The 24379-nt window shown below is 35.6% G+C and overlaps 1 protein-coding gene across 3 annotated transcripts; it reads right to left on the reverse strand.

Moving 5' to 3' along the window:
* Window positions 1–687: 687 nt before the first annotated feature.
* LOC100251932 (formin-like protein 20) lies at window positions 688–20834 on the reverse strand. Of its 3 annotated transcripts, none has more exons than XM_019226478.2 (17): window positions 19958–20834; window positions 17978–18681; window positions 17690–17911; window positions 14949–17611; window positions 14495–14627; window positions 14109–14180; window positions 12684–12782; window positions 12483–12524; window positions 10818–10898; window positions 10663–10713; window positions 10500–10581; window positions 9187–9281; window positions 7358–7429; window positions 7159–7275; window positions 3469–3537; window positions 3301–3367; window positions 688–1688 (listed from the first exon to the last, which is right to left on the reverse strand). In XM_019226478.2, the coding sequence occupies exons 1-17, from the start codon at window positions 20028–20030 to the stop codon at window positions 1537–1539; spliced, it is 4794 nt and encodes a 1597-aa protein (XP_019082023.2). In that variant the 5' UTR covers window positions 20031–20834; the 3' UTR covers window positions 688–1536. The 3 variants fall into 3 exon arrangements, with proteins under 3 accessions (XP_019082023.2, XP_019082022.2, XP_059590196.1); XM_019226477.2 differs by having other exon boundaries at window positions 12684–12818; XM_059734213.1 differs by lacking the exon at window positions 688–1688 and having other exon boundaries at window positions 3299–3362; window positions 12684–12818.
* Window positions 20835–24379: the final 3545 nt, after the last annotated feature.

Raw genomic sequence — 24379 nt, forward strand, 5'->3', positions numbered from 1 at the left:
CAGTTTCAAACATACGAATCTCAAATTTTCTACTGATTGGGGCATCATAAAGCCAAGGAATTTCCTTATGAGATTGGGGAGTTTAATTGCTTGCTGTGATACTTAAACGCAATGGAAATGATTATGGTATAACAGCACTAGCAAAGGGGCAATAGCAGGACAATATGCGGTATAAGCCAGTCCAGAAAGAGGAAAAAAATTCAGGGGAAAAGATGATGGAAGTGAATCACGATCTCCCGTAGCTACGAATGCGTGGTGTAATATCTGAGTCAAGAGAAGCAGGTCTGCAAGGCATGACTAAATGCCAAACTGAAAAGAAAACCGCATTGAACTCCAGCACCATCAAATGCAGAAGAATTGAATTTGAAGAGGAATATTTCTATTAACACAAAATGTTCAGCCTTCTATAAATAAAGGCAGTTCCAGGGAAAAAGACGTATAATAAAATATTAAAAAACATATAAAAATAAAAACAAAAGTGCACAGGAATCAGCCATTTAGCTGCTTCAAAGTTCAAACTATTTACATTTGATGGTAGTCATCTCCCAAGTGAACTGCTGAGCAGAAATCCACATTCTAGAACATGCAAATTTCATCACCTGGACATATGAAAGAATGAAACAAGTTGCAAGGAAGGTAAGGAAAGAATATCAGAGTGTAATCCAGTAGCATGGGAGTAATAGAGTCTTGAGAAAAAGACAAGAAAACCTTTGCCATTTAATAAATGAGAATACTTTTAACTAAAGATGAATCAAATGAAAGAAACAAGCAGTTTCCAACCCGTAGCCTATATTTCGGTTATATTACAACTACACTAAATGGAAACCCATCTCTAATTTCTCTTTCTGAACCTGACCTATACAACATATTTCGTGACGGGTTCCTGTCAAAATCTCCATAAATGAACAAAACCGGACCAACTTTTTTATGTTACATGGAAAAGAAAAGAAAAAAGAATCAACCTCATGTGTAAGTAGAGGGTTAGAGCTTTGTACAGGGTCTGATGGTACATTCTGGGCCTGTGCTATACAATCCTGACGGCATTCATTCTTGTGCCGCAAAGAAATAATGCCATATGAATGGTGAAAACCAAAACCAAATTGCCTTTCGTTCAACTGACCTTACCAAAAATTTCTTCCATCGATGAGAAAGAGAGGCCAGATCCATCATTTTGATAAATCGTAAAGAGCAGCTCTGCTACTGGGTCAACACAGTACTCAACCAACATTTGTAAGAATCTGGTTCCTGTGACATATAACCTTATACAACAGTACCACAATCATCTGATTGACCAAATGGCATCCCGCCCCAGCACGTCCAGCTAACCCATGCAAGCCTCAAGGATTAGCAATTTTGCTTCATTTTCTTGAAAAACCTATAAAGGCTTATGATTGCACCAATACTGGAGAAAGAGACTTCATGCCTGGATTTGAAGCAGTGCTCTTTGCAGTCACTCAGAGTTACCATGGTGAAGAACTCTGCCATATGGTGGGAACTCCGTTTCCCATGGAGGAGGTAGAGAGAAATCAACATCTGCTACTTTACACCCTTCTTTGTTAGGTTAATTCCCTTTGCCTTCTCCATTTCAACCTCTTTCTGAGCCTTCTTCCTCTCTAATTCAGCTTGCTTGCAGTTCTCTTCATGCGCTTTCCGGAACAGTCTTATAAAGTTTAAGAGGGTTACAGTGACTGCATCAAAATGCACCAATAAATATGATGGAGAGTTAGGATTCAGCATTACCAAAAAAAAAATGTATATGGATCACATAAACATTGAGTTCTTGACTTAGATGATAACCAAACACGAAAAAAAAAATACAACAAACCACCAAATTTTAAATATTAACAATAAATTGTGGAAGCATTAGCTTTGCAGGTGGGGAGTTTGGACTAGGCATTGCATTCTTCTTTCTCCTATTCTTGTATTGGTGGGTAACAAATACTCACTTTCCCAATCCAGCATATGGAGTGGCAAATCTGGCTAGATTCCAACTCCTGCAGTGGAACATGCAAAACACTGGTATCTCACTAGTACATTGCATTGAAATTGTCTGCAGCTACAAAGTCAACATGGACCCACCTAACGGTCCTAACCATTTAACATGATATTGTTTTCACCTAAACCACATTATTTCTCTAATCTAAATTGGTCCAAGATGTAATGTTTCAAGTACCATGAAGTTCACAGGAGGGAAGAGCAATCCACATGATAATACAACCCACTCCCTAGAAAGAAAAAGCACAACATTTGTTGTGTCCTAGCTAGATTGTCTCTGGATCTTCTAGTAAATTTGGTGAAACTTGATTTAACTCTAAAAGAGATAGCACACAAGTAAAATGTGGATGATAAGTCTGTTGCCAATAAAGAAATGCAAACTCAATGATAAAATGAACAAGAACAATGGTGATGTGGGCCTTCAAGTAAAAATGGAGAAAATTGCACACAGTTTTTAGGTGGATAAAGAATTATCCTTCAAGCTAACATATCATACGTGATTTTGGTCAATTGAAATAAAGGACAAGTAAAGAGAGCATCAGATATTGAAGACAAAGTTTGTAAAGTTTTCCATGTCTGTGACCAAGGCCATAGGAAAAGGCAATCATGTTACGCACAAAATGCAAATATTTGGCCAATAAAAATTGGTGGGGTAACTAGGCATCATTCTGGTATAGTGCTAAAGCCATCTCTAAACCCGCAAGTGAGGATTTTGCTATCAAGGCTGATATTGTAGCTCTTCTGGAGGGCCTTGTGCAAGCCAAAGTTTTGGATTTCTCCAACTTTGTAGTGGAAAGAAATTCCTTTCATTACTTATCAAAAAAAAAAAAGAAATTCCTTTCATCACTTCATGGACCTGGAGAGGCCTTACAGAAGCTGAGATTTTAGCCCTTCTACATGGCTTTGTGAAGCCCAAAATTTAAGGGTTTTAGAACTTCATGGCAGAGGGAGATTCTGTTTTTGCCATTTCATGGGCAACAAACAAGGAAAGGGACCCATAGAGGTTTGGTGGATGGCTTCACCAAATTTTTTATACCTCTAAGAGTTGGAATGTTTTCTTTCTTGGACTCCTCACTTAACTAATCAAGTGGCAGATTTTTTAACCAAACAAGGATAAAAACTTTTGGTTTCTCTTATAGGAGAATATTAGCCTGCTTGAGCTATTTTTGGTGGTCCTTTGAATTGTTGTTGTAATCTCTCTCAGTTGTGCAGATTGTTTTGGTTCTCTTGTTGGGATGTGTTCTTTTTATTTATTTTGTCATACTTATACTTCACATGAGAGGGTAATGTAGCATCTTAAGTTACCTTGTTCAAATGGGCAGCGGACAGGATCCTCGCCAAAATATAGTGCAAGTGCATCTGCATTTCTGCCCTGTCCACCGAGAAAAGATGATTAAAGACATGAACAACTTTATACATATCGACATCATCGCATAATATACCAAAGATATAGTTAAATGCTTAGCAAATTACCACCACAGAATATAGATTTGTCACAGACCCCACCTGTCCCTCAGCAACACCAATGAACTCTTTCAATGTCTAAATAAAAGCAAAACAACTTGTTAAGGCGATAGAAATATTAACAAGCAAAAATATATAATCAAGTATAGAAGACAAATGCCTATAGTAAGAATGCATTGGTCAAAATATGGAAAAGAACGAATAATCTTTTATAAAATGTCACAGTATCAACTATAGAGCTTGCATTAATAAAAATAACTTTTCCCCTAGTACTCTTGACTCATTGGAGCCTAGAATCCTTTTGAGTATCAAATGATAGATGCATTTAACAATTAACATCCCCCTTACAAACCTAACAAATTCCTTTATCTCACTTTTTCTTCTAGGAAAGGAATTTACCAGAAAGGAACAAAATGCATATGAAATTTTCCAAAGAGAAGTAAATATAAATGAATGCAAGGGGCAGGGAGGGAGGGAATCCTAGAAGAAAACACAGGCAATCCAGCAAGTCAGAACTGAAAAGAGAAGTATCCGTTTGGATATACTTCCTATTTTCTATTTTTAAAATCAGAAAATAATAGTAACTTTTATATAAGATATAAAAATTCTTAAAGGTTTACATTAAAATTGTAATGGTTTTAAAAACTGATTAAAAATTGAGGTATCAAAAAAAAACAAAAAATTAATATCTCAAATCTCAAAATTTTTCAAACTAATCTTTAAACACATAAGGTAAACTTGTATTTTTTATACAAAAAGTTCTATCTTTTATATAGAATTTATTACAACTTTCTATTTTTAAAAACAAAAAATAAGAAGTGTATTGAAAAAGACAATAAGCAAGTTTCAGATAAAATTCAACTAGAGAATCACTTCTCTTTTCAAAATAATACACTCCAAAATCTGTACACCCAAGTGGAAAAGGCAATATATTTCGAAGGGGGGAAGAATTACTCTCATCAAGAGCACTTTGGCCAGCATATCCATCTATCTTCTTTCCCTTATTCGCATTCCTAAGGCTGTGGCAGAAAGGATTGAAAAAATTCAAAGAGACTTCTTGTGGGGGGGGGAAGCTTGGAGGGGAAAGTTCACTTGATTAATTGGAAGGTGGTCTGCAGCCCTAAGGAGGAGGGTGGTTTAGGCATCCGAAAGATAGACTTGTTGAACAAAGCCTTGCTGGGAAAATGGGTTTGGCGATATGCCTATGAGAAGGATAACCTTTGGAAAACAGTGATAGGGGTGAAATACGGTCAAGAGGGATGCGGGTGGAAGACCAAGGAAGTGTGTGGGCCTTTTGGGGTGGGGTTGTGGAAGGAGATTATGAAGGAGGTGGATTGGTGCTGGGAGAGCATTGATTTTAAGGTTGGGAAGGGGAATAGAGTTTTGTTTTGGATGGATAAGTGGTGTGGCAATGAGGCGCTTGCTCAATCTTATCCGCAGTTGTTTACCTTGGCGGGTCACAAGAATGCCAAAGTTTGTGAAGTGTGGGATTCTAGTATGGGTCAAGGAGGTTGGAATCTCAGTTTGGCTAGAGACTTCAATGATTGGGAGATGGATCAGATAGGAGATATGCTGAATCTTTTGAAGGATTTCAGGACTTCTCTTGAAGAGGACTCGGTGAGATGGAAGCGGGAAGGCAATGGAGTTTTTGGGGCCAAGGGGGCCTACAAAATTTTGAGTGGCTCTTCAGCCGGGGTTTTTCCAAATAGGCGCATTTGGATGGATAAGGTTCCAACAAAAATGTCTTTTTTTGCTTGGGAAGCCTCGTGGGGGAAGATCCTTACTTTGGATAAGCTTCAGAGAAGGGGGTGGCAACTCCCAAACCGGTGCTTCTTATGCGGCTATGAAGAGGAAAGTGCGAATCACATTCTCTTACATTGTACAGTGGTTAAAACTATTTGGGAGATTACCCTTGCCATTTTTGGAGTTCAATGGGTGTTCCCAGAGACAGTTATAGAGGTGTTACTTAGTTGGAGGGGTTCCTTTGTGGGGAAAAAAAGAAAAAAGATATGGAATTCCATTCCGGTGTGCATATTTTGGACGGCTTGGAAGGAAAGGAATAGGTTAGCTTTCAGGGGAGGGTCTTTAGATATTCAAAAATTCAAAAATTCTTTTGTATGTAACTTGTGGAGTTGGGCTAGGGTGTACAATGGTGAGGAAACCTACTCTCTTTTAGGTTTTTCGGAGTGGCTTGCGACCACTTGAGGGTGGGTGGGGCTTTTTTTTCCCCTCTTTTTTTGTTTTTTCTAGCCTTGTGTAGGGCTGTTCAGTATACCCCCTGTATACGTGTGGCTTTTTAGCCTTTTCTAATATATTTGGTTGTTTATCTATCAAAAAAAAAAAAAAAAAAAATCTGTACACCCAAGGATCCACAAAACAAGCACCATCTAAGAATAAAACTACATTGATTCCTATTGTTTTAACCCAAAAACCTAATGCTATGTTTAAATAAACCATGCCAACTTGAACTCAGGTCAAGGTGAGGGTGACTTTGGCTTGGCATGAATGAACTGATCATCCTTGTTTTCTTTGCATTAAAATACTGTCATAATTCTACATAATAAATTTAATGGTACATTTTCAAAAACCCAAAATCCCTTCACAAATTGGAAGCATAAAGTGGAACGCCATATCTGCAGTCCATACATGCATAGTACATGAATGAATGGGAGGAACCATCTTATTGTGTTGGAAATGGGAGACCCCCGCTTCCAAGTGACATGAGAGGGTGGCGCTTTCCCCATATGGTATAGTAAGTTGATTTCTCAGATTGGGTAAATGATACAGGACCCACCAAAATTCAGCACTAAGTGTAAATTAGAGTTAGGGTTGGCTTAAGTTGGTTGAATAGTGTTTGGGATTGATAGACAAGAGTTTTTGGGAAAAGGAATGAGATTTATTAGGCTTAGTTGAGTGGTTTTAGGTATGGTTTGGTTCATAAGCAACAATAGTGTGCTTAATCACAGAAGGATGAATAAAAGAAATGCAGGGAAGAAAGAAAGAAATACCCCTTGAATTTAACCATACGTCCATACCTTCAGCTAGGTAAAAGGCTGTAACCACACCAACTAGCCTGCCGAATTTCCATCTACCAACTAAGATTGGGCTGCAATTTACAGCTAGTTTTAAGCTCTACTGGCTCAGGAATCATGTTGCATTTGACTGCGGGTTTTTGTCTTTTTTGTCTGTGTCTCTTCTTTTTTCTTTAATAAAAAACCTTTCAGTCTTTTCTCCTAGTTGCTATTTGTATTTGACTATGCCATTTAATGTTAGACATACTACTTCCCTGTGACAAATTCACCATGCCAGAAGCGATTGTTTTTTCTCTATAAGCTTATCCAAGTGAAATATTCGTTAAACCAGTGCTTTGAGGGCTTAGAATGCGATCATGTTTCAACAGGATCTCTGAACTTTCAACGAAATTCGTTTATTTTCCAATCTTCGTATTATTCTCCCACTTTATGCCAAAACAAAATTACCCCCATTAGTTTTATGGACTAGATTTTGAGGGATTGAAATTCACTGCCTTGCTTATATACATCAAAAGGAAAGAAGCAAATAGCTAAAGCAAAAAACCCACAATCCCTTCAGGAAACAGTACAAAGTAAAAAACATTTAAAACATGGACAAGATACAGCTTTCACAAAATCTGAGTAACTGCAATGTAGTGAAAAAAATTAACAAAAGAAAAGTGGATACCTTACGAAAAATATCCGATACAGGACCATCATTTTCAGATGCATTCAGCTCCTGCTTGACCTTTTCCAACCCCTTCATTATAGCCTGCATTTCTTCTGCTAAAGATTTCAATTGTATCTGCAAGGAAGCGCAATTCAGATCCCATAGTCTTCTAAATACACTGACTGAAATAGCATAGAAAAGAATATAGAATTAGAACCTTTGATGCAGCCTCCAGGCTAACAAGATCCTCATGGAAATCTAGAAGTCCTGGTGACTTAGAGGCAAGCACCTGAAGCACAAGAAAACCCATCTTGAGATTACACATGGTAAACCCAAAAACATATGATGCAAGCAGAACCCATATTTGACACGCAGTCATAGCTGATTCATGACTAGTGCATTAGACAATAACACCCAAGACCACTAGAGCATTAGTGAATTAGCCCACAGATATTTATGTTTTTCTTTTTTTTTGGAAACCATTTTGTTGGTCTAAAATAATCAAGCAAAAAAAGACTGAGTACCCATTTACCATACTAAAACAATATAAAGATGTAGTATGAAACACATTATCAGAGTAAAATTGAGAAACACTTTGAAGTGACATGGACTTGCAGTTGAGAAGTGGCTTTCTAGTTGGAAGTTAGATATTGGAAAGCCTATGATCACATCAACTGGAACTTCCTTTGCATTTGCTTTACCAAATGGGGTTTGGAGAAAAAGTTGATTAGCTAAATTAGAGCTTATGTCTCTCTGCTACACTATTCTGTTCTTGTTAATGGCCATCCAACTTCTTTGATAGATCCAGAGGTTTATGGTAAGGGGATCTCTTCACCTAATGCTCTTTCAATGTTGTGATGGAACTTGGAAGCCCTTAGTAGGTTGGTCGAGAGGGCTGTGAAAGGAGCCATGTTTCAAGAATTTCAGGAAGAGGTGAAAAGAGGGGTGAGTCTTTCATTTCCACCTCTATTTTGCTGATGACTCACTGCAGATGTGGGCATATCTCAGGTGTGTGCTGCTTTGTTTTGAGGCTGTTTCTAAGTTGAGTGTCAATTTAGATAAAAGTGAGCTTCTTGAGAATAGCTTCCTGAAAATGTTCATACCTCTTAAAAAGGCAATCAAGTGCCCTTGAGGCCTGGCTCAAGTGGTAAAGGGTTGGAGAGGGTTTGTGGGAGGTTATAGGTTCAAGTCTCAATGGGGACCAAAAATTTACTTATCAAAAAAAAACAAAAAACAAAAAAAAGGCAATCAAGTAACCTTGATCAAGAGCACATTGTCAAAGTTTACTATCATATTCATGTCTACTTTCATAATGCCATTTTCTGTTTCTCACATTGCAGAGAAACTTCAACAGAACTTGCTGTGAGGCAATCTTGAAAAGGAAAAGCCTCACCTAGTTGAATGGAAAATGGCATGCCTTCCCAGGGGAATGGTGGCTTGGGAATGAGAAAAATAGACATTCTAAGCCATGACCTCTTTAACAGATGATAAGGAGGTTTTCCATTGAGAAAAGCAATCTTTAGGAGATGGAGACTGAGGACAAATATGAGGCAGAGAGAGGAGGGTGGTGCATAGACTTATTTGGACAGTTACTATCAATAATCCTTGGATCAAAATTTCCTATCATATTTATTAATGATTTTATGGTTTATGTAAATTTATTACAACATCACAAATAATGCTATTTCATATTTCATAATTTTACCAAGTTTTAATCCCCATTTTCAACTGAATTTATTTATCATGTTATGACAGTTTTAGACATCCTTGCTCTTGCTTTATTATTTATCAGATTAAAGATCAACCATGTTTTCTTTGCTCATAAGAAGCAAATTTGTTAGCCCTTGAAGCATTATATTTATCAAGCGACTTTTATTTTGCAAAAATATAGTTTTTGATTCCCACAAGCTTCCAACTTAAACCAAATTTAGAGTATAAGATATTCTGTTGCACCAGAAAGAAATTTAGAGTATAAGATATTCTGCTGCACCAGAAAGACCTGATTTCAGAGGCACCACAAGGAAACATAATATGCAACCACCTTACCTTACAAAGATAATGCATAAGTGTCATCTTGCTGTTAGAGGCACGTGTATCAGTGAGTTTTAAAAGACTGTCCAACTTGAATCCAACCGCAGAACCTGTAAAACTTGGAAGTCAATGGATGCTTCACATCAACACATAAAAGTGGGCTATGTTTGAATTTTTATCCAGTCAACACTAAAAAAACACAACAATGTTGATACAGCTAAATCAGTATATAGAAAATAGATATGACAGTCTTGACTAAAAAAGGTTGTTCCCACTAAAACCAGCAACAAAGGATACAAAAAGTTGAAAAGAAGGCAGAATCCAATGGGGTATGCTCAACATGGGGTTGCAGGGAAAAGAAAGTCTATATGTGCTTGTGTACTTAAATGACCAATAAAACCTTTACTCCAACTAAAGATTCATAAACAAGTTCCTAGTGCCAACTTAGGCAATTATACCTACTTATAGTATGTAGAGTGCATTTCACTGGAAATGAAATTACTCACACGGTTACCTTAACCATTCACTAAAAGCTCAACTAGGGATGAACGAGATCCAAAAAGCCTCCAATTTCATACCATACAGCCATGTAATAAAGAACAGACAGTTTACTTCTCCTTTCATGTATATTATAAACATTTGAGATTTATCTTCTTTCCATTGTAAACCCAATGGCCCATATATTTGGTTGTTTATCTATCAAAAAATTGTAAACCCAATGGCCTTGCACCCTAGATGCTCCTAGTCTTCATCCTGGCTAGCCATTATAATTACTAGGCAGACAATAACTATCAGAATCTATTTCTTTCACATATTGCACATAAAAGTGAAATAAATCTACTAAACCAGTGATATTCAGTAACTTGGATCAGAATCGTGTGAGTAATTTAAGAGAATTGGAATTAATAAAAAGATATCTGAAAGGAATTAACAGAGAGTATGGTATTGTCTTCATGGTGCATTAGAATCACACAAAGTTCTTCATGCTTCCAATTCACAACAATTGCAAATGCAACTCTTAAGAATGTAAATTTAACTCCACATTTCACCAGAAAGCCCTAAATCTTCTTATCTAAATAAAATATATATATATATATATATATATATATATATATATATATATATAGTAAATAAACAAAAGAAATGGAAAATGTTTTTAATTTTTTATAAAAAAGCAGCATTACATATAATCATATGAACTCAAATTTCTATAGTAAACAAGGCACACAACCTCACCTTAAGGCAAGATAGAATAAAATCTTTGTATATGCCCTAAAGTAGCAGCTGGAATAAAATTAGATCTTCTAAATAACTATGAAAGTCCTCACCCCTTGCAGTTCCTTGGTTCAATGTATTCCCGAGGTAAAGAATTTTCTTCATGATTTCCTTCAATTTCACCGAATTGCGAACCTAATTAACCAGTAAAAGTACCTTAAAATTCAGAAGAAATAATGGCAACAAGAAGGAAGGTCATCATTGTCAGAAACATACCTCTTCACATGCAGAGTTTACAGTGTTCAAACTTTTTCTAAAATCTGAAATCTGCAAAATAAGTAAAACAATAAGACGGCTAAGGCAAGCTTACTTGTTCAAAGAAGGTCTATAAATCTTTCAAAATCAGATAACCAATGCAGATACCACCAAACCTGAGATCCAAATTGAATCTTGAAGGAAAATACTCTTAATTTAGACTCCACACGGGGCACTTTCATCAGCTCCAGAAAGAACTGAAACATGAAAGACATACAGATAAATCACAAATGAGCTTTCACAGTTTGGTCTACATAAACTATCAACAAGAAAAAAGTTAAATATGCAAAGTAGCCTTGTAGAGTATTTCAGAAATAAATAACGGTTTTCCAGGATAAACATGATAGGCATATACAAGCAAAAGTTCAAAAAGGAAAACAAAAACAGAAAAAATAAAAAATAAAAATAAAAAAATGAAAAATGGAATACATCACCAAAATATATGAACATGATAATAAAATGAAGAATTATAATCCCCTATGTTTGGAGCTAGTTTAGGTTTCAAATGAAATAGGATTCTTATTCGTTTGGTCATATATTATCTGATCCAAAAGACCATTATTTCTTTGATCAAACTTATCGCTCTAACTTTATTGCGTGGAGTTTTGATACACTTGTATATAATCTGACAGATTACATTCTCATCCTCTTTTTAACCTGAAACATCCTTCCAGGTTTTCCAATTTCATTCATTTTCCCAAGTAGTGACAATTTTTTCAAAGGACATCCTGAACCTTCTCATTAAAATTTTAAATTTCTACATTCTATTTTCCTTTGGATTCTCATAAAACATCTTTCCCAAATCTGCTAATACATTTTTCCATTTCAAACCAGTATTACACAATCTTAGCATCCAATGGTCAAGTTCCATCAATTATATCTCTCAAAAGGCATTAGCTTTTCTCAGTTCAGGTGACCCATCACTTTCATTCAGGGCTCCCTCTGTTTCTCATTTCTTCTCTTCTAACTCTTAATGTAAATATCAATATCAACAACAAATATTTGCATCATATAACTATACATTCTTGCATGGAATGCTCCTAATCCAGTAACAGAATAAACATTCTTGCACCTATCATCCATTCAAATACTAAATACTCTGGTGACAGTTACATTAAGAAGGGAGTATAGAGCCATAATAACTAAATATCAAAAACCATTTCAACTGCTTCAACTGAAATTTACATATGGATATCTGATAAGAGCTTATAATGACTTTAACAACAGAAAACTAACAAATTTTTGCTAGGAAAAAAATTAATTTAAAAAATAAGAACAACAACAACAATAACTATAATATGATTAAAGGCCCAATGAGGCATCACCTAAACCTGTCAGATTACATCATCATCATCATCATCATCATCATCATCATCATCATTATTATTATTATTATTATTTTGGTCAGAAACAAGAATTGTATTAGTATCATATAAAGATTTCATGAGAGGGATGAGGAATCCTTCCCATAAATACGCAAACCTGATCTAAACCACTAAAAACCTCCACTATACAAGGAGATTTGTACAGAAAGATAAATCACAAAAGAATGTACTAGAGGAACCTCTCCTGAAAAAACAACTAGGCTCCCCTCAAAGGTAGCCCAACCAAGGACGAGTGAACTTCTAGAATATCTGTGTTCCTTAGCCAAGGGCACAAGCATGCAATCTCTCATCAAGATATTAAGAAAAACACTGATTCCAAGCTACACATTCAGACTGACAAAATACTCAAGATCATAAAAGCACTGCCATGTGATAAAGAAAGAAAAGTTGACAGACCTGTTCACACTTTCCCAGGGCCTCCTTATCACCAGTATAGGCCTAAATAAACAAACAGAAATCATTAGTCTAAGGGGAAAAACTAAGAAAGAAAAACAGGTAGACCAATATACTCAACAAACATCCTCACAGCAGAGAACGTCTTCCATTGAATAGCTAATGAAACATAGAAGAAAATTATGACTTGTGTTATTGCTGCACCTTAAGAAGTTCCATCTCCTCTTTAGTAGGGCAGAACTTTATGAGATTTTCCACTTGATCAACATCTAAAATTGACTCATCCATTGCTAGAACTGCAGCCTGAGAATATGTACAACAGTAAACAACAGCTACTGCCTAACAATAAAAAAAACTAATAATCAAACTATAAATCATAGTTGGACCCAAAAAAGAAAGCAATTCAAAGGATTGGTACAGATATGATACATAACAAGACAACATATAAGATTCCATAATCAGCAGTCTTGCTAGCTAAAAAGTAAGAACCAACAAGGAACCAGTTCAGGATGCACAAAAAAAAGTTCTCTCACAGCTGGTTGGGATCACAGATACTAGAAAAACTTTATTAGTTTCAGACGGTTCAACAGAGATAATGGAAATTGTGGATTATGAATCATACTGAACCTGGTGCATGAAGATGGTTTATTTTCTACAATTTCTTTTTCTTTTTTCATTTTCTGATGTACTCCGTATTTTCAAAGTTTCCCAATTTTATAAACTTTCTTATCATTAAATTTTCTATATTTATATTGATTTATATTTAAGAAACTAAGTCGATTATGATTACAATTATGTTCCAATTATTTCTAGGACTAGAATGCCTGATAAGCAGCTTATCATAGTTAGGGTTTAGAGATTATTCATCAATAAAATTATTGTTTTTTTTTTGTTGGGTGAGGGGAGAGAATTCTATTCAAAGGAAACAGTATCATCTTACCTATTTGTTATTGTTTTTGGTATTTTTTGGAATCAACAAGACTTTAAATGCACTGATCCTGGTATTTTCTCTAAGAAAATCACCAAACTGTAAGAAAGATAATGACTCAACTTACGTGCTCTACAACTTGCTGCAACAAACTCAAAGCAGAAAGCAATTTCCTATTCATGTAGGCATCCTCCAATTAACTACATAATTACAAATGTCCAATAATATATAGACAATTTCTCCAGGTCAATGGATAATTCATCAAATAATTAACACAAAATGCAAGTCAATGAATGCAGCTAAAGTCTGACCAACAACCACTTAAGATATGCCCATCCTAATTTGCTTCAGATATGTATGAGAACTTGTCCATTATGATTTCTTATTGAAAACTACTAAGAAGTTATTAACTTCTTACTTTTAAAAATTGATATTTTACAGAGCTTTGATGCAAAGGGCACCAATTATATTGTTCATATGTAGCAATTATTTCTTGCTTTAGTTATCAGTAACAACTTTCTATGGTTCTCCTGCACATCTAGAAACAAAAATCTAAGACATACATTAGTAATCTAGTTCCTATTTATGATTTATATCAGAAAAAATGCCACTGAATCATGACAATCTTTTGCATCTATTTCAGAAAGAAATTTAAAAAAATAAAATAATGAATATAAGAACTTTGACTATATCCAGCTTACCATCATATCAGAAAGTGGCATCTTAACTTTTGTGAGCATAATTTCAGTGTTATTGGCCCTCCTCAGGTCAATCTACAATACATAATAAGAATATTCATTAGTAAAGGCAGAGAAATGAGAGAGAGGGAAAAAAAGTGGTAATCCTCAATCATGAATGTCATTTAGGCAAAATCTTCTAACAACTTTTATCCGGAATAACTACCCAAACTAAATGAGATATTGCCATCTACTGAAAGTAAAAAATTGATAAACTTCCAACTACTGAATAAATCATAAGAAAAACAATTATCACCAAGCAAGCGAAGAAAAGTATAGCATACATGGATATCTTTTTTCAAGAAAAAAATATTTTCTAGGGCACAGCAATAAATTCTTAATCAAATTACCAGGTTGACTCTGTCAGCTTTAGATCCAACAGACTTGCGCCTCCCACCGGATTTACCTCCTAAGCTATTAGCCGAATTTGGGACTGTGGCGGAGAAAAGAGTCTCCAACTCTGAGACATCAAATTCTGGCGCACTAGGATTAAAGGGTGATATCAGTGATCAGTAAGAGAATAACTCTAAGATGCAAAGCCAAAATACAGTCATAGTTTGGAGGCCATGATCTAAAAATACTAACAAAAATTTTTTAAAAAAAATGCCAAAGGAAAGCCAATAAACAAAAACCATACTAAACAGAAAAATATAGGTTATTAAAAATGCACCAAAGAAGTTCAACATTTAAAAATTAAATCAAGGATATGATAGTTTGGAAGTTAAGTAAAGATGGTGTTCATGCCAGGGGGCAAAATTGATCATGTTCTGAAGGGAAAAAAATCAGCAAGAGAAGTCACAATACATTTGAGGCTCTCCATATCTTTGCAACTCCTCCCATAAGCTTCCTTGCAATGCCCTTGTTACCTTGCTCCAGTGCAATGGCTTTAAGGAAGATCTACGAGGTGCTGTAGGACCCAAAGGGCGTGAAAGCCCTCTCCCTCTTCCAGAAGGCAAGCCTCTTGCATCAGTCGATGATCCAAGTGAATTTGATCCTTTGGCACCAAAGGGTGGAGGTGGAGGAGGTCCACCACCTGGAGGCCGAGGTGGTGCAGGAGGACCAGGTGCACGACCTCCAGGAGGAGGTGGTGGAGGTGGGCCTCTACCAGTAGGAGGTGGCGGAGGAGGTGGTGCTCCACCAAATGGGGGAGGTGGTGCTCCTCGCATTGGAGGTGGCGGCGGAGGCGGTGCTCTTCCCATTGGAGGTGGTGGAGGAGGTGGTGCTCCACGCATTGGAGGAGGTGGCGGAGGCGGTGCTCCACGCATAGGGGGAGGTGGTGGAGGAGGCACCCCACTTCTGGGAGGAGGTGGTGGAGGAGGTGGAGCTCCATGTAAAGGAGGCGGAGGTGGTGGAGGTGGACCTCCACGAGAAGGAGGTGGGGGTGGTGGAGGTGGACCTCCACGTGAAGGAGGCGGGGGTGGTGCAGGTGGACCTCCACGCAAGGGAGGAGGAGGAGGTGGTGGGGGAACTCCAAGGACAGGGGGTGGTGGAGGAGGAGGTGGCCCACCTCGCATGGAAGGTAGAGGAGGAGGGGGAGGGGGAGAAGGGACTCCAAATCCAACAAGCTTTGATGCAGCAGCTGTACTCATAGGAGGAGGAGGTGGAGGTGGAGGAGGAGGCGGCGGCAGAGAACCTGCTACCATTGTAGGAGCATTTGAAGAAGGCCTAGAGTTCCAAGATGGTGGAGATGGAGAAGGCGGTAAAACCATCCCAATATTATGCCTACTAGATGGAGTAGGAGGGGGAGGGGGAGGTGGAGGTGGAGAGGAAGTTACAGGAACTGCATTATGAGCATGCACCCGAGGTGCAGGTGGAGGGGGTGGGGGAGGGGGAGGGGGAGGGGGAGGGGAAGTTCTGCGGACAGCATGATGAATGAGTGGAGGAGATGGAGCAGGTGGAGGAGGTTTAGGGAAATAAGCATATGTTGAAGAGATCGAAGGAGGAGGTGGTGGTGGTGGTGGAGGTGGGGGCGGGATTGGGGCAGCCTTTGTTTCTTTAGCATATGAAGGTGTGGCTGAAGAAGACTGAGGGTTCAAAGCATATGAAAACACATTGGAAGATGGAGGTGGGGGTGGTGGAGGTGGAGGAGGCGGAGGTGGAGAAGGAGGAAGGGCTATAACTTGCTCTGGGCCAGGATGTGGCAATCCAAATGAGGAAGCAAGTGTATCTGATGCAGAATCTGAAATCTTCGTAGCATCCTCCCCATGACTTGCCGGTACAGGTTCATTGCCAGTTGGAGCCACTACTTGAGGAGCAGCAGCAACAGAAGGAACCTCTAGATTGCCATCAGCATTAGAATCCTTTGAAAGAGCAGTGATGACTAGAGCAGCTGGTGCACTATTATACCTTGATGGTGGATATGAAATATGCATGGAATTAGTGTAGGAGCCTTTATTAGGAGGAATCCATCGAGATACCAATGGTTTTTGCTTTGTAGGTTTTGCAGCAGCACTCTGAGGTTCTTGCTGTTTAACTTTTTGCTTGGCTATGACTGACTCTGCAGCTGGTGGTTTTGCAGTTGAAGCAGGCTGTTTCCTGGGTGCAGGTGGCAGTAATTTATCAGACTTTTGCCTACCAGAATCAGCATTCAACTTTTGCTGCGGCACCCTATTGTCAATCTGCTTCTGCATAGCAATGTCTTCTCTATCACGATTATTCTCCACCTCTTCTGATTTGCTAGATATGTCTGCAGCCACTAAGTTGGTTTCTATGTTTTTGGCCCCATCAGCAATGCCTTCTCTATCAAATTTATTCTCTATGTCTTCTAATTTGCTAGATACATCTGCAGTCACTAAGTTGGTTTCTATTACTTTGATCCCATCAGTAATGTCTTCTCTATCACATTTATTCTCCAGTTCTAATTTTCTAGATACATCTGCAATCACTACATTGGTCTCTATGTTTCTGATCCCATCAGCAGTGTCTTCTCTATTATCCTCCATCTCTCCTGATTTGCTAGACAAGTCTGCAGCAACTACCTTGGTTCCTATGTTTTTGAGCTCATCAGCAACTACTACCGGGGAATCTAATATTTTATCACCATCATCCAGGCACACATCTGCAGTTACCTCCTTGGTTTCTCTATTTCTAAGAACAGCAGAGACCACTACCATGGATTTTAACTTGTCATCCCTATTACCCAACGCAATGGCTTTTGCTGAAGGAAGATTAGAGTCTACTCTTCCATCTAACTTGTGATTCCCATCATCTGATGCACAGTCTTGAAATGCCTGAGGATCCAAATCCTCCTTCCAGACTTCTTTATGATTTCCATCGTCCATCATAATGTCTTGAACGGCATGAATATCATAGTCCCCCTTCACCTCCTGTGCATCTGCAGCATTGCTGAAGATCTCCTCAACCTCAAAAAACTCCTCAGGCGAAGCGCTTTCATTCTCATTCACATCTTCACCAGCTATTTCTGTGGTGCAAATAGACCCAATGGCATTGGCATCCGAAAAAAGTACCTGAAACAGATATGAGTATGCATTCAACTCCTACAGCTTCAGAAAAGGTCATTCCACAAGACAAAAAAATTGACCTACCTCTGCTTTGAAGTCTTTCGGGAACTGGTCCTTCACATCCCACAAGACATCAATCTCATCACGGTTGAGTATCAAAATATTTGAACGGACAAATGCTGTGTGGAACATAACTCTGAACATCATTTCCTCACGTACTAGATCTTCATCCAAATGGATACATTCAAGAACAACATCCCCTTGAACACGGCAATGAATACCTATTTTCACTACTGTACACTCTGCCTGCAAATAGAATTCATAAGAAAACTGTAAAAAAATTCAAGTTTCAGATATGTAATCTGGCATTACCTGTTGGTAGTGACGAACATGTTTTTTTGTCTTTGAAGTTGAAAACAGAAGCTTAGAACTTCTGTTTGCCATTGCTGAAGCATCCTGACCATAAACACGAACCACCGGCCTGCAACCCCTTCCCCCATTAAACAGAGGAAGGATTCTAAGAATAAGATAATCCAACTTTAGAGGTGTATCCGATGGAGGCCAATCTGAACCAAAGTTTCTTCTGGAAATATACTGAAGATATCTCAACTGGGAAGGCTGTGGATTCAAAGGGGACAACAGATGGAGCAGTTCCCTTGGAGCTTGCTTGTAGACCATTTCAAGAGTTCTCTGTTCCCCATTATACTGTTTTCGGTATAATAAAAGACCTGCAAGCATGAAAGCAAGCACCGGCCATCCTCCTCTTTCACAGTGCATTAACAAGACATTCTGTTGCCCCTCCAGTGACAACCAACTCTCACTTGATCGCAAGAAATGGTGGATCATCTCCAATGGTAGAAGAGGACACCCCTCATATTGCCGAGGGTAGTCCATAACTGTCATGTCATACTGAGACAATATGTCTGAGATTTGGCTTCGCCTATCCCCTTCTCTAAAGTTAAACACCATGAAAGAAGCATCAGTAAAGTAGTCTTGTAGTTGTGCTACAATGCCACCCATGTAAACTTTGTATTCATCTTCTTCCAATACGTCAGTGGAGAAACAACAATCAAATACTGCAAAGAGAGTAAAAATGAAATGGGAACCAAGACCCATAATTAGTATGAATAAAAAAGCAGCCCCCTAAAAGATAAAGAAAAAGACAATAATAAAAACTGCTCCAACGTTCAAACTCTGACATAGCTTCTTCAAAGAAAAGAAAAATTAAATTGCAATAACAGTGAAACAAGTTCAGAATTCTTGAGAAAAAAAAAAATAGAATCCAGGGAACTTACAGCCTGCACAATAGGACTAGTTCTAGGATTTTTTTCTAGAATAATTGCTAATTTACCAAGCTAAGACAAAAGCTTGTGAGGCTATAAGTCATGGATGACAAAAGATAAATCTAAGGCAACTAAAAAGACAGGACAAAATGTTTTCTTTTAAGACAGTAATATTATGTAGCAAAACACCATATGTTTCTCCAATGCAAATGAAAATTCTTTTGAGACAGCAATACCATGTAGCAAAGCAATATATGTTTTTCTAACATAAATGAAAATCTGATATTCATTGCCTGGAAGAACCAACTCAGCAGAAGAAAGCTTAATTCCAACTCCTTACCACATGAATCCTAGTACACCATTCAGCTCTACTTAGGACCTCAATACTTTACATACAATGTGACCCAAAATGGTGAATTTGTAAGCGCATAATTCCTCCCTCAACCAAGCATCACCTCAAGCAGATGCAAAACCGACAAGGGTTAAAAAAAGAGGGGGGGCGGGGGGCGGGGCGGGTGGGGGGGGTGGTGTTGTGGAGGAAACCTTTTTGGGAATGCTAGTCCACTAGATGTACAATCAAAAAACCAAATTGTATTTACTGAGTTCAATTCCTCAACTTTCCACTGATCTCACAACTCTGATTTCCCAATTAGTAAGCCATTTTTCACAATTGTCAGCTCAAAGTCATGTACAATTCAGAGTGAAAAATGTAGCAGGAATAATTTCCTCTTAACATATCTCTCAATTTTCTGAAACAACCCATTTGAAAGGCAGCCAACTGCAACTGCTTCCTCACATTCCTCTCAACCATCTGAAACAACCAATGTGAAGAAACCAAAAGCACGTAGAACTACTACAAAACTTCAAAAAGCAGAATATCCAGCAGTACCTCAATTTTACAAAAACTCAGATGCATCCGCCAAAATCAATGCCAAAAACTTCAAAGATTAAGCAAATTAAACACAAATTGCACAGGAAGAACATAAAACTGCGAATCGCACGCAACTGGGTGCATTCTGGTTAGAACGGAAGAGTCGAATCACAAAATTGACACCAAATTAAAGCATACCGTAGACTCGCTCGGAGATCTCGAGAAGCCGATCCGGTGGCTTCCGATAAAAGAACCGTCTGAACAGCGCCATCAGATGGCGCTGTTGCTTCCCCGATCGGATCCAAACCGCTGATTCGTTACACCCAGATCAAAATTCAACCCAATCCGCGCCAGATCTCCGCAATTTCCCAAATTGATTTCCACCCCAAATCAATGAAATTAAACCCAACAGAAATCAACCCAATTCTAGACACAAAATCACCAAATTGATCCAGTCGAGAATGTCAATTCAGACAGAAACAGAAAGGAAAAAAATTATATAAAAATGGATTAGGGTTTTGATAAATGCACGGTGAAATTAGCAAAGAGAGAGAAAGAAAGAGGAGTAGTGGACTGAAAAGGAGAATACTTAAGACCTGCAACTTAGGTAGGCTCGATCGATATGGAAACAAGTTGACACGTGGCAGCTGTGACATAGATTAACAGACAGATGAGAGAGAAAGAGAGAGAGAAAAAGGTCTGGATACTGAAGAAGGCAGAGAGGTGCATGGGCTTAGAGAGAGAAAAGAAAGGTAAAATAAATTGTAGACGGCAACCACTGTTAACTGTTTTGGGGATGCTCGCTGGTTTTGCAACTTGTGGTCCTCTGTCGTTTCTATGCGTTTTGTTGTTCCACTCCAGCTAAAAAAATTAACCTCTTGTTTGGCTACTGAGAAACTTTGGGAATTTTGAGATTCTCAAAAAGATTTTACATCGTATGTTGTTTTATTTTTCAAGAAATGGGCCACCAGTTGGGTGGATGATTTTATTTTTTTCCCTCCGTCGTTACTCAACGCTTTTAGGTTTGAAGTTTTTTTTTATTACACTTCCTTACCATTTTGAAGCAAGAGAGACAACCGTAAGGTAATCATGTAAAAGATCATGCAGGCAATCTCCACAACGGCTCCAAAAAGAAAAGGAAAACCAAAAGATCCAATTCAAAGTTGTGACCTTGGGAATAAGAAAGGATTTAGGTGTTTGTTTTTTTGAAATTAAAGTTAAATAATATTTAATAGTATTAAGACTGAGTTTTAATAGTGATTTTAAGAAGCCGTTTTAATATTTTTAGTACTTAATATAAATTTTTAAGCATTAAAAATATTAAAAATACTTTTTAAAATTATTATCAAATGAGTTTTAAATATTAAATTTTATTTTAATATTTTATTTTTATTGCATATTAAAAAATAATAAAAAAATATTCAATTATTTTTAAAAAATTAAATATTTTAATTTTTTTTCTATTCAATCAATAAAAATAAGTAATCCATGAAGAAAAAAAATTTAAAAATAAAATAAATGAATTAAAATCCGAAAACAAATTATTTTTAGTAACAAATTAAAAATTAAAAATAAACAATACCTTAATTGTGAAAAATTAAAACCAAAATATAAAAAGATAAAAACTAAATATAGAAAAATACCCTTGTGAATGTATTAAAAAAAGTCTTTTTATAAAATTATATGTCCTCTTTTCTAAGTATTTTCTAAAGATAATTTTATTCATAACTTAATTATTTTTCATATTTATATAATTATTTTTTAAAAATGAATAAAAAAAAATCAAAACAATTAAAATATATTTTTAGAGAGCAACTTTTATTAGAATACTTTTTAAATATATATTTTGAGAAAAAATGATAATTAAAAATGTTTTCTTATATTTTTATTTTAAAAAAATAAAAATTATTATTAAAAACAGTTGTTGTACATAACTTAGTCAACAAGTATCTTTGATTTATTACAAACTTTTTATATAAACCTAAATGTTGTATACTTAAGTTTTTTCTAAGCTCAGATTTTGGAGCGTAATATGACATAAAGTTGACCTTTTGAATTATGGGAAAACACCTAAATTATTTGTAGGGATTTTATCATATGGTATCCGCTTAATAATTATGAAGACCGACTTATAATGGAAATATTATGGTTTATGCCAAGGTGAGATGTTGAATGGATTGAGTAATTAGAAGTTATAATCTAAAATCATTCAAAACAAAGAATGCTTTTTATGTATTGACATGTGTTTTATATCATGATGTTTGGTTTCAATGATGAGGTGGTTAAAGGTCAATTTTAATCTAGTAAATGTTCTAAGGTAATAAGATTTTGTCCCTTCCCATAAGGTACATGCCCCTACTAATTTCCAAATTGGAAAAATTTAATCAATAATTACTAATTATTCCTAATAAATCCTATGATTAAGATTAATACCAACACTCTATCTCAATCACAACCTACTCTTACAATACTCTCTTCTAGTGAAAATTAGCATTTTTCCCACAATCATAATAAATATGCTCATAAATTGTTTTTTAAGAAACTTCCATTTAGAAATCATAATTAAAGTTAAAATAGTTGGAGAAAAAAAAGGTACTTAATAGATCCTTAATCATTTATTAGTTGTTAATAAATATAAAAATTAAATATTTTTATATTATTAATGAGTAGTGATAGTAATGAGATAAGTTTTTCAGATACCATTTTTCCTTTTACGTCCTTAATTAGAAAGGTTTGAAATAAAGAAAAATAATATTGATATGAATTTGAAAAGGTTTTAAAAACTCTCATCCCACCCCAATTATATAATTTTAAATAAAAAAATCATTTTAATTTTTTTTAATTTTTAAAAAATTTTAAACATAAAATAAAATATTACTTTTTTCATAAAATTAAATTATAAATATTTTTATATTTATAAATGATATTTATTCTTAATAAAATTTAAAAATGAGAAAATTAAAAAACATTAGAAAATTTTTAAACAAGAACGGTAAGAAAATTTCCTATACTTGTCTTATCCCTAAAAAAAAATGATTAAATATAATTAAATGACATGACATTGGGACGAGGGTGACCTATTTGGAATCTGGCTTATTATTATCTGATTAGATATTTTTAATATATCCTAATAAAAAGAATTAAATATTAAAAATAAGAATTTGAAGGAAGGTGGTAATATTCTAGTTATTTATTTTAATTTTTGGGTGTAAATGAATTTATTTTGTGAAGGTGGTAACACCAATGATGAAGAGGGTCTAAATCCTAAAATGCTGGTGAGGTTGCTAACGGGTAGCTTTGCCTGGTTGGTGCCATCCTGATAACGAGTGTCCCACACGCGGTCAGTGTCAACTTTCCTTCTTTCGTCTTGAGACGCTTACGCCGCTTCCTTGCTAGCGTGCGCCGTGGTTGTATCGCCCTCAACCTGTTCCCCACCCCTGCCTTATCATTGCTCACGTGGCTTCGTTGGGTCAAACTTGAGCTTTTTACCGCTTCTTTTTACTTATATTTTTTAAACACGTAATGAGCATTCTTTCATGCCTCATTGGAATTAACCAATGTGAAGTGCTTTTAAAGAGAAATTAATCAAAATAGTTTTAAATGAAAAAAAAAAAAACAGCTAGAGTTTGATAATTTTTTTAAAAAAGCGCCTATAGTATAAAAACGTTATTTCTAAAGAAATAATATATATTTTATAAAATTTTAAAAATACTTTCAAAAAATATATAAAATCAATGTGCTTTATAAATATAAACGGACAATTGTCTTTTGGATCCAATTGAGTCCAAAAATTAAGATTTTGCTCATAAAAATTGCATAATTGATAAAGAGGAAAAAACTAATATACTCTTCAAAACTATTTTCTACCTTGATAATTTTTTTTATCTTAATTTTTTTTAATAATTATTTTTAAAATTTATTATTTTTAGAAAACTAATTTTTTTTAAAAATGTATTATAAAAACGTATCATTTAAAAAAAATAAATTTGACATATTTTTAGTTATTTTTTTATGTACATAATTTTAAAAATAATATTTTATAAGATGTTTGATTTTTAAATAATAATAATAATTTATTTTTATTTTTTTGGAAAATGGTGTATTTTTTTCCAAATCACTAAATTATATTAAAATTTATTGAGATTTGCAAAATAAATAAAATTTAAATTAATATTTTTCTATTTTTTTATAGTCAATAAAGGTCATTCTTTGAAAGATAAAAACTTTCGTATCTTTTTTCTCAATTTTCACACTTTCTCTAGGTCTTAGGTTTAAATAGTGAACTTATACGAACCAAAACTTAATTTTTGGACCCGTCCAAAACACAATTATCTCTATAAAATCATGTTCATTAATGTTTTGATTTATCACCAATTATTCAAAAAATACTTATAAGAAAAACATTTTCATTGAAAGTACTTATAATAAAAATATTATCAAACAGGGTATTATAATGTATTTCATAGTATTTATCTTATAAATGTTTTTTATTAAAACATTTTATAGTTTTTTTAATTTTTAAAATTAGTTTTTGAAAAAAGAAAAATGTGGTGTTAAGCAAAATTTAAAAAATATTTTTAAAAAATGGAAAGTTGAATAAATAGAAAATCTTTTCAAAAC

Source organism: Vitis vinifera, chromosome 17 (assembly GCF_030704535.1).
Source record: "Vitis vinifera cultivar Pinot Noir 40024 chromosome 17, ASM3070453v1".
Classification (NCBI taxonomy): Eukaryota; Viridiplantae; Streptophyta; class Magnoliopsida; order Vitales; family Vitaceae; genus Vitis; species Vitis vinifera.